The sequence below is a fragment of the Oryza sativa genome, chromosome 2 (assembly GCF_034140825.1).
Source record: "Oryza sativa Japonica Group chromosome 2, ASM3414082v1".
Classification (NCBI taxonomy): Eukaryota; Viridiplantae; Streptophyta; class Magnoliopsida; order Poales; family Poaceae; genus Oryza; species Oryza sativa.
This window is the reverse complement of record NC_089036.1, coordinates 4,607,409-4,617,645: the sequence shown is the minus strand read 5'-3', so window position 1 is coordinate 4,617,645 and position 10,237 is coordinate 4,607,409. Positions and strand designations below refer to the sequence as shown.

General features: G+C 42.0%; 2 protein-coding genes across 2 annotated transcripts; both read left to right on the top strand.

The window, feature by feature from the left end:
- Window positions 1–574: 574 nt before the first annotated feature.
- LOC4328518 (probable receptor-like protein kinase At1g80640) lies at window positions 575–4,063 on the top strand. The gene is made up of 10 exons (XM_015772217.3): window positions 575–968; window positions 1,639–1,815; window positions 1,935–2,179; window positions 2,273–2,405; window positions 2,503–2,566; window positions 2,664–2,760; window positions 2,844–2,946; window positions 3,089–3,207; window positions 3,371–3,460; window positions 3,541–4,063. Exons 1-10 carry the CDS (start codon window positions 659–661, stop codon window positions 3,703–3,705), a joined length of 1,503 nt encoding a protein of 500 aa, XP_015627703.1. The 5' UTR covers window positions 575–658; the 3' UTR covers window positions 3,706–4,063.
- A 2,635-nt stretch (window positions 4,064–6,698) lies between these two features.
- Window positions 6,699–9,199, top strand: LOC4328517 (proteasome subunit beta type-3-like). Its single transcript, XM_015772218.3, has 7 exons — window positions 6,699–6,811; window positions 6,914–7,095; window positions 7,199–7,306; window positions 7,882–7,971; window positions 8,584–8,668; window positions 8,775–8,869; window positions 8,995–9,199. Exons 1-7 carry the CDS (start codon window positions 6,806–6,808, stop codon window positions 9,041–9,043), a joined length of 615 nt encoding a protein of 204 aa, XP_015627704.1. The 5' UTR covers window positions 6,699–6,805; the 3' UTR covers window positions 9,044–9,199.
- Window positions 9,200–10,237: the final 1,038 nt, after the last annotated feature.

The window sequence follows — 10,237 nt, the reverse complement described above, 5'->3', positions numbered from 1 at the left end:
GATGAGGAGGTGGGCCGGAATGGAAGGAGGGAATCACGGAGAGGGCACGAAAACTGAAGTTGGTGTGGCTCTGCCCTGCCCTGCACTGCACATGTACTATCACCCCCATTCAACACCAACTCTCTCTCTCTCTCTCTCTCTCTCTCAATCTCTCTCAAATGAGCTGATTTCAGTGCTCACCATCCCAACAAGAAACAATGCACTGCCTTTTGGCAACTGCCACATGACTGTTTTTCTCCCTTTTTTTTCTTCTTATTTTCTTCAGAGATCAACCCTGGTAGTACTAGCAGTAGTAGGAGTAGTAGTACAAAAACTACACCAATCCATACAGTCCGTGCACCAAAAGCCTTTTGCCTTTTTCTTCCTCCCTCTCCTCCTCCTCCATTTCCCAAGATCAAGAAAGAAACAGGCTGCTTGTGCAGACAAATCGTTGGTTTGGGTTGAGTGCACACGAGGATCAAGAGGGGAGGAGAGGAAGAGGACAACCTGCTGGTCACAATATCTGCATTAGTTTTTTTATCTTTGGATTCCCTGGGTTTTCATGGTATCTTGTCAGAGAGGCACAGAGGCCTTTGTGTTCTTGCTGTTCCCTTTGTCTTCTCCACTTCTCCTCCTCTTCAGCCAGCGAGGTGAGTGAGTGAGAGAGAGGGTCAATGCGATGCCACCGCCGCCATTGACGCCTCTCTCCTCCTCCTCCTCCCGCTTCTTCTTCTTGCTGGTGCTGGTGCTGGTGCTGAGCTGCTCGTTGCCGGCCAATGGGAGGACTCACCGGTCGCCGGCGGCGGCGGCCTCGCCTTCTCCTGGACCGGGGCCTTCACCGGCGCCGGCGACACCGCGGGTTGTTCCCCCTGCTCCGGCTCCGGCTACCGGAGGTGGAGGTGGAGGTGGAGGCATCTTCTCCTCGAATGGCAGCCTCGCCGTGACTCCCGCCGCCGCCGCCGCCGCGGTGGCGCCTTCTCCTCCCTTGGGTAGGTTGGCGGCTGTTACAGTTGGATCAAAGATTGCGTTTTCTTTTTTCTTTTTTGTCTATGTGTTTTGGTGTCCTGTCGCATTGCTGAATTTTGTGTTCTCTGGCTAATTTTTTTAAAAAAATTTAGGGAGAAATTTTATCGATGTTTCCTTCACCCATTTCTGAGAAATTCCCGTGCTGATTTGGTGGGAAACCCGTGTTGTTTCTTTTGGAGATATGGGGTAAAAAGTGCGCCCTTGGGATCCTTTGGTTTCTTCCAAGTTTGAACAAAGCGCATAACTTTAAGTGCCGTCTCGTGAACTTGGGTACGAATTGGAATTGAATATATGTGCTCGTTCTTTTTAGTATGGTGAACTTTGCCCAATCTTGGGAAAGAAACAAAAAAGTGCATTCTTTCGAAAGGAAAAAAGAGAAACAAAAGATGCTCCAATATATTTGCCTCAAAATTTGGTTGTAGGAAAGAGAAGTTGCTTTTTCTTTCTTTTTTTTTTTCAATCTTGGGGGTTCTCCAAATTTTGTACATAAAAAGTTTTACCTAAAAAATTCAAAGGCATTTCTTTTGCAAATGAGCAGCTGGCCTAGTAGCTGTTCATCTTCTCGAATTGGTTCACTCAAACACTTAGAGTGCTCTAATCCACCACCCTTTGGTTTGCTTCTATGCTTCACAGGTGCAGTGGCAGCAATGGAGCAGAGGCAACACCATCATTTCCACAAGGAGCTTATCATTGCCATTGGCCTTGCATCCGTCGCCGGCATGGCGATCGTCGCCACCGTATTGTATGCCTGCATCCTGTGCCGGCATTCTCACCGAGCCCATGACTCCAAGAACATCCGAAGCAGCTCAGGTTTTGAATTGGGCCCTTTTCTTTGCCCTGCCCAGACTGGTTCATGTATCCTTGTTGGCTTGTCTTGTTTGTCCATGAAAATCTCATAGCTACTGAACTTACTACTTTGCATTGTTCAGATACCGCAAGGGTTGCGTTGGTGCCGATGCTGAACAAGTTCAACTCAATGAAGACTAACAAGAAAGGACTTGTCGCGATGATGGAGTATAATACACTTGAGACGGCGACCGGGAAGTTCAGTGAGAGCAATTTGCTTGGAGCTGGTGGGTTTGGGTGTGTGTACAAGGCCAATTTTGAAGGAGGACTTGTTGCTGCCGTCAAGAGATTTGGCCACAGGGGACAGGACTGTGAGAAGGAATTTGAGGTTGGTGATTGTTTATGTCCATGGCCTGAAATTTGTTCTTGATGAGACTTGTCTTGTTGCTAAGATTGTTTTTGGTTACCTCTGAATTGGCAGAATGAGCTAGATTTACTTGGCAGTATTCGGCATCTGAATATAGTGTCCCTTTTGGGCTTCTGTATTCATGAAGAGAACCGTTTCATTGTTTATGAGCTGATGGAGAATGGATCACTGGAAGCACAACTTCATGGTACCTTCTAATTTGCTTTGTTCTTCATTTGTTTCCTCAGAATTGTGAGTATGATCAAGGAGAAGTATCCATTTTTAATCTATTTGTTTGTTTCTAGGACCATCACATGGGTCGGCTCTAAGCTGGCACATTCGGATGAAGATTGCTCTTGACACAGCAAGGTTACCATCCATTTTTATTCACTTTGCATGATTAAATATATTTTTATACCGTTATCATTGATTCCTATCATATGCGTCTGTCAACTAAATTAACCAGGGGATTAGAATATCTTCATGAACACTGCAATCCACCAGTTATCCATAGGGATCTGAAGTCATCTAACATACTTTTAGATTCAGATTTCAATGCTAAGGTATGCCTGCTTATCTTAGTTCTTGTCAATTAGAATATTACTGTCAATCGTAACACATATCACTGATCATCTTTGGTTTGCAGATTTCAGATTTCGGCCTTGCAGTGACCAGTGGGAATCACAGCAAAGGAAGTTTGAAGCTTTCTGGGACATTGGGCTATGTAGCTCCCGAGTACTTGTTAGATGGTATGCCCTCTCTTTTCTCATGTCCCACCTGTAATCGTCTATGTAGACTAACTCTCATGTCCCACCTGTAATCGTCTATGTAGACTAACTTTTTTCTCACATTAACATCTAATTTAATTATCTGCAACCGCATGAAATTCAGGGAAGTTGACTGAGAAGAGTGATGTATATGCGTTTGGAGTAGTACTTCTTGAACTTCTGTTGGGAAGGCGGCCTGTTGAGAAGACAGCACAATCTCAGTGCCAGTCAATTGTTACATGGGTACCCAACATTCTGATACTTGACATGTTGAATTTAGTTCAATTAAAAAACAGTCATTCTCTCGATATGCATAGAATATTTTTAAGCTTCATCTCCTGAATCCAGGTGGTTAAGTTAAATTTTCCTAATCCATTGGCATCTGACATATGGAAATCAAATGCAGGCCATGCCTCAGCTAACTGACCGATCAAAGCTCCCTAACATAATTGACCCCATGATCAAGAACACAATGGATCTGAAGCACTTGTACCAAGTAAACTCCCTCTTAATTTCTATCTTTATCCTCACAAATCTTTTCAACTAATTCAATTTGTGTGATTCGCTACTTCGCAGGTTGCTGCGGTGGCTGTGCTCTGTGTGCAGCCAGAACCAAGTTACAGGCCACTAATCACAGATGTACTCCACTCTCTGATTCCCCTAGTCCCCATGGAGCTTGGAGGGACACTGAGGATTTCCCCGGAATCACCTTGCGCAACTCGAAAGCAGTCTCCCTGTTGAGAAAGAAAAGGAAATGCGTGATCGGAATGCGGTGATTCAGTGAGTTCATATCACCCAAGTGGTTCGGATAACTTATGGTGTTGAGTGCAGGTTATTGTTTCTTGCTTGAATTGCCTTCATTGGTGCTTGCCTGAGGTTGAGTGTGCTCTCCTAGTGACCTTCAACTTGTTGATTCATTTCATAGATTTTCGGGGTTTGCGTAGGCTGTATAAAGAAGCAAGTAAAGAGTGTTCCCCCCTTCCCCCCCCCCATTGGATCTGATTACTGCTGTAAATATTAAAGATTTTCATACTGTAACTCAATAGCATTGAAGAAATCTTTGGCCATGCTCAATGTGCCACATTGTGTCTTACACTCACATATATGGTGTCTACTGATTCGCATACTTATTTTCCCTTTAAAATCAAGTTTTATGCGTGATGAAGAACAACATTCGAGTTAGCATTTGAAGAATCCTAGAAACAAAAGTGGCAATTGAAGAATGAAATCAGATGTCAGTTTGTATGGTTCTAAAATTACTTCATCCATCTTTTTCCTTTGTAGACTCTGGTGACCTTGAGCTCTCTGGTTCAAGTAAATTTCCTCACCTTCTTAACCTTGTCCACTTCTAGTTCAAGCTAGTGATGGGCTATGAGTCTTGTACAGAATGTTTTAAGTAGTAGATTGTACAAAGAATAATGATTTGGTAGGTGTAGTGAGTAGTGTGACCTCCACTTACTGTACTTTGTGAATAGAGACATCTACTATTCTGCTGTCTTATTCACAATGGCAATGTACTTTTCAACATGACCAAACTAAAGGTTAGCTGGTACAGTAGTATAATCTAGCAGGCCCACTCGTCAGTGAAACATATTGCATTGAGGTAATAGCTGGTACAGGAGTATATGTCTCAGTTCTCAAATATCAAATGGAATCACAATCACTGGTAGATTAACTAACCCTTTTCAAATCCAAGTCTAACTAACCCTTTTCAAAATCCAAGGATCTATACATGGCTAGGAAAAACAAAGTGAACTAATGAGCATGTGCATATTAGGTAGGAAATTAATCAAGACAATATCATAATATCATATGGTTGCATTGTCATTGGATGCAAGAAAAAGAGCCATGTAATATTGTAGCAACTTCAGTGTAATGACCCATGGGGACATGTCTGCGCATAATTAGATAGTATTTGATGAGGTTAGTTGGAGACCACACATCCATACCTGCTTTAGCAAGTAGGGATTAATGTGACACTGCTGGTTATGTCTTCTTGGACCGAATGTATAATTATTGGCATCAATGGTGCTGGGGGGCAGAGCACCACGGTTTCTTGTCTTTGTCTGGAATGTCTCATTCTACCTGAAAGGCAAGTGAGTTGTTCATGCAAAAAGTCCAAGAGATTATGCTTAAATTTAATTGACTGTTAGCTTAGTCATCCCCCCTTTCCCACTTAACCTCCATGCATGTATAGTGTGTTATGCTTAATTTATGTTCAAGTCTTTTATTTAGATTATATTTCTAAGAAAGGCAAATGAAGATTGTTAGAGGAATTTTCTGCCAAATTTCAAAAGGATACACTTTTTTGGCCTTTTCATGGAATTGTGGAGCTTGGGTCATCACAAAAATATATAAAACAATTCTAGAGGAGGATATTCTCCTACATTCATCGGCAAGCGAAGAGAGCTTCAAAATTAGTGTGATAAAGTCTAATGTAGATGTGTTTTTTAGTAGTACATTCATTTCTCCAATCTCTCTGTTCATGTTCTTGCTTATCAAGCTTGAGAACATTATCAGTTTACCATCCAAGAATTGTTAAGTCTTGAAATACACTTTAAAATTTTAGAGTAGCTTTGGATTATACTCCCTCCATCTAAAACATAGCTACTTATACTATTCACATTTTATTGCAAAATATACCTATTTCTATAGTATCAAGGGTGGTCTATATATAGTCATAAAATATTCAAAATACTCCATATCTCCACAACCTCAGTGACTTCCAACCGACTATTTACTTTTTATCTTTTCTTTAATTTCGTTGAAAAACAAAAAAAAACTATATTTTGAGATAAAATGGATTGGTCAATTCCAAAGATAAAATAATCTAGTACTACCTATGTCTCAAAATAAAATAAGTTTTTTTTTCTAGAATTAGAACTAAAACTTATTACTCCTATATTTTAGGAGTATAAAATAGTTGGTACAATCGTACAAGCTTCTTGACTGGAAGAGGTACTCAATGCATCTGATTCATTTAATTTCTTCACGTGCATATGCTGGATTATCTCAAGTTAATCTCACGTCGTACTAGTAATCTAGTACTAAGTATAATGCGCCTCAAATCGTCCTTGCATCTGAGGATTGCAAGCTTCAGTTGCGTACTAGTACTAGTAGCAAATATGTTGGACCATTTGAAATGCAAATAATTTTAAATTGCAGTAGAGTAAAAGCAAAGCAATTAACATGGCATGTCCAGTTGAGTTAGCACAGAAAAGCTCAAATACAGAGAAGAATAATACATATGAATTCCAGCATCATACTACCATTCGTTTTATTTATTCTGTTGTGAGTTGTTTTACAACAATTTATATCTTATGCATATATATAAAATTTCTGAATAAAATAAATGGTTAAACGTGTTCTAAAAGTCAATGGGGTTATCTATTAAAAAACGGAGTGAGTATGATATTTCCCACAAAGTCCATATGGATGTTTCTCCAATACCACTCCATCCAATGGCAAACCAAATTTCAGGGGATTTGAGCATAATTGCGTAATCTCTCTTATCTTTTTATTTTTCTTTAAAAATGGCCTGCAAAAAATGTAAACCCTTATTATGGGCAGGGCCCACGAGATAATCTTATGTTTATACGGGCCTCACAAAACTGGGCCTCTTAGCGGCGTCAGGCCTATCAGTAATGGGCTGGATTTTGGGCCCATGTACGTATCCGTATCTGGTACAGTTCACTTCTCTATACATCACACTCGCCGCTTGTTTTTTTTTCTTTAATTATTTTTTTTCTCTCGCTCGCCGGAGACCAACCGGAATCGCCGCGCGCCGCCGCCGCCGCCTCCTCGCCGTCCGCCGCAGCCGTCGAGCCCATCGGCGCCGGTCATGTCGGTGAGTGCCCCCCGCGATCCCCCTCCCCCTTCTCCGCTCCCACAAAACCCTAGCGTCTGATCCGCGGCGATGGCGGGGGATTTGGGGTTCGTGTCGCTGCAGATCTTCGAGTACAACGGGAGCGCCGTGGTGGCGATGGTGGGGAAGAACTGCTTCGCGATCGCCAGCGACCGGCGCCTCGGGGTGCAGCTGCAGACGGTCGCCACCGACTTCCAGAGGGTGTTCAAGATCCACGACAAGCTCTACATCGGCCTCTCCGGCCTCGCCACCGACGCCCAGACGCTGTGGGTGTCCCGGAACTCTCGGATTTTGCTCTAGAACCGGCGTATTGAGTTGCTTGTTAGTTAGGGTTTTGGGGGGGTTTTGATGTGCGCCGTGTGTTTGCAGGTACCAGCGGCTGGTGTTCAGGCACAAACTGTACCAGCTGAGGGAGGAGAGGGACATGAAGCCCCAGGCATTCGCTAGCCTCGTCTCCGCGCTCCTCTACGAGAAGAGGTTAGAATGCTCACTAGCCCTGTTTGAAGATATGATGATATGATGATGATCGCGTTCTAAGTAACTGGTTCATGTGTAAGATGAGTAGGAAGTAATATTTGCTTTACTGAATTGTGAAATTCCTGTGCAAAGTCGTTCTTACATGCCTTGTATTAGTTGTATTATGTTAATTCTTATATCAACTTGATGAAAATTGAGAATCATTGCTGCTATTCGAGTGGGGCTAGTGATTGATATGATTTCCTCTGATCTGTAGGGCAAGATATTAGCTATTTAGCTTTGATTCTCACTGTGCTGAAGCCATTGTGTAAAATTCTTGTTTTTGGTTATTGCACATCCTTAACAACCATCGTGTAAAATTCTTGGTTTTGGCTTAACACATCCTTTACATCATATGTGATTCACAAATCCTATCTTTGAATCATTCATCATTCAAATAATCAAATGTACAAGGAAGTTTTGTAAACCTATGGTATTTCTGTTATTGTAAACTCACAGATCTCGTCTTATTTTGTATTTTCTCTCTCCATTGACTTAACTATGCAAACAGCTTATAGAATATTTCCATGGTATAGGTTTGGGCCGTACTTCTGCCAACCAGTTATTGCTGGATTAGGAGATAATGATGAGCCATTTATATGTACCATGGATTGCATTGGTGCCAAGTATGTATCACTTATATTCTCTCGTCTCATTTTAGTCGTTTACTAAATTTATTGTCCAAAATTCAACTGATCTGAAGTTCTCAACGGTACCATAAACAATGTATTATTGGTATAATGATAAATATCATACAACCCATACCCCTTGGGAGTGTGTGTAGGAGTAAATAATCTCATATTTAATACTTCTAGTTTAGTCTTAATTTTTCAAGTTGAATCTCAGGTTAAGTTTGATTATGCTTGTCATTTCCATTCATTTGCTCATATACGTAGCCATTTAGGTGATTTAAGAGGGTTTGTCTTGATTGTAGGGTTTAATAGCAGCCCTACAAAAAGTCACACCGTTAACTTAGTATAGCTGTATTCTTCCCAACTTCCTATTTTCCTCTTCACGACAAATCTCAAGCCTCTTAGTAACACACTGTTAATTTAGATATAGCTGTATTCCATTCTCAAACTTTATCCTACCTTCGTCTTCACTGTAAGTCTCTAGCCTCTTAAAAACACAGTAGCATTTGATGATACCTATCTTTTCACTTTGTACCATATGCTGATTTACTGCCTTGTTTTATATTTTTAAGGTTCATACTAATCAAAGGTGATTCTTGTAAGCAGGGAACTAGCGAAAGATTTTGTGGTTTCTGGCACTGCTTCAGAATCACTATATGGTGCTTGTGAGTCCATGTATAAGCCAAGCATGGTTAGTTTACATGAAAACTATCTGCAGAATGGTATTTTACTTATAGTTTGGTCTCCTTGAGCACTGTAAACATGACATTTTTCTGTCACAATTTTCTTTGGTGAAGGAACCGGAAGAACTATTCGAGACGATCTCACAAGCGCTGCAGGCTTCTGTTGATCGAGATTGCCTGAGTGGCTGGGGTGGTTATGTTCTCCTTGTGTAAGTTCCATATATGATCATTTTTCACTCACACTAAACATGGGAGTTTAGATGAAAACTCTAATGCTGTCGTTGTCCTTACTGAATCTGTGAAATTTGTTTTCCTGGCTTGTTGGTTAATGCAGGACTCCCACAGAGGTTCAGGAGAGAGTGATCAAGGGAAGGATGGACTGAGTGCTCGCCCGTAGACCTAGATCGCGTAGGGGATGGTTCGTTCGTTCGATCGATCGATTATCCTGTACAACTGCCTACAGAACTAGGAAAACATGTGTGGTCTATTTACTTCTCAAGAAACATCACAGCATGAATGGTATCACCGTTGATTCCTTATCTTCATACCCCTCAGGGTTCTTCTGCTTTCCTTCACATAGCATGGAATTATTAAACATGCTCTTGCAGCACAACCGTGCAAGAAACCGCAAGAAGCTTTGGCCTGCTTGGCTCAGGTGACAAATCCATTCCAGTGTGGACAGGCTTCAAATTCTGCTGCTGCCGCCACTGCCTTTTTCTTTTCTGAATGATGGTTTAATTCGCTTTTGTTTGACAATAGTATCAGTCATACCTGCTCTGAAATGATGGTTTCCTACTGAATTTCTTAACCTGGCCGTTGGAATGTTTTGAGACACTTGTTCAGTTGGGGATAGGGATCAATGATATCCTATTGCCCAAGTCGGCATCACTTGCCTCATCTCTGCAACAAGTCGCCCGCACGAGCGGCTCTCTCGGTTGCATCAGCCCAGCCGACCATCCGTGAGCCGTTTCCCCTCGCCGGAAGCAAACTCTGTTTGCTTTTGCTTTGCCTGATGATTGTTGTGCTGTTCTCTTTGTTTCCTAATATTTGTCCGTAGTTTACCACGCGTACAAACTAATCCAACAAAATAAAATATAAATTGCAAAATATAATGAAAATAAAGATATGTGAACCTCATTTTTTTTTTACTGAAAGCGCATCCGCTTGTGTGTGGTTGTAGGATATGGACCTTAGATCTGTTGATCTTCACTAAAATTTTGCAAAACTATAGGTCTAATCCTCGCTAAATTTTTATTGAAAGCACACTCGATTATGCGTGGTCATAGGATTTGAACCGTTTATAGATCCATTAACTTCACTGAAATTTTATTAGGCCATTCACAGTGCAAGCACCCCATATGAGTTACCACAGGATGACACATAGGATGAAGACACTCTCTTCACAGTGCAAGCACCACTTGTGGGGCCCACAAATATCTTCACCGACACCAAATCCCCAACTGGTCCTCCTCCCTCGTCACCCAACGGCGCCGGCTCTCCCCTCCTCCGCCGCCCGTTCCCTCGCCGCCTCCGCTCAAGCCCCCGTCGCCTCTGCCCCCGTCGTCAGCGAGCACTAC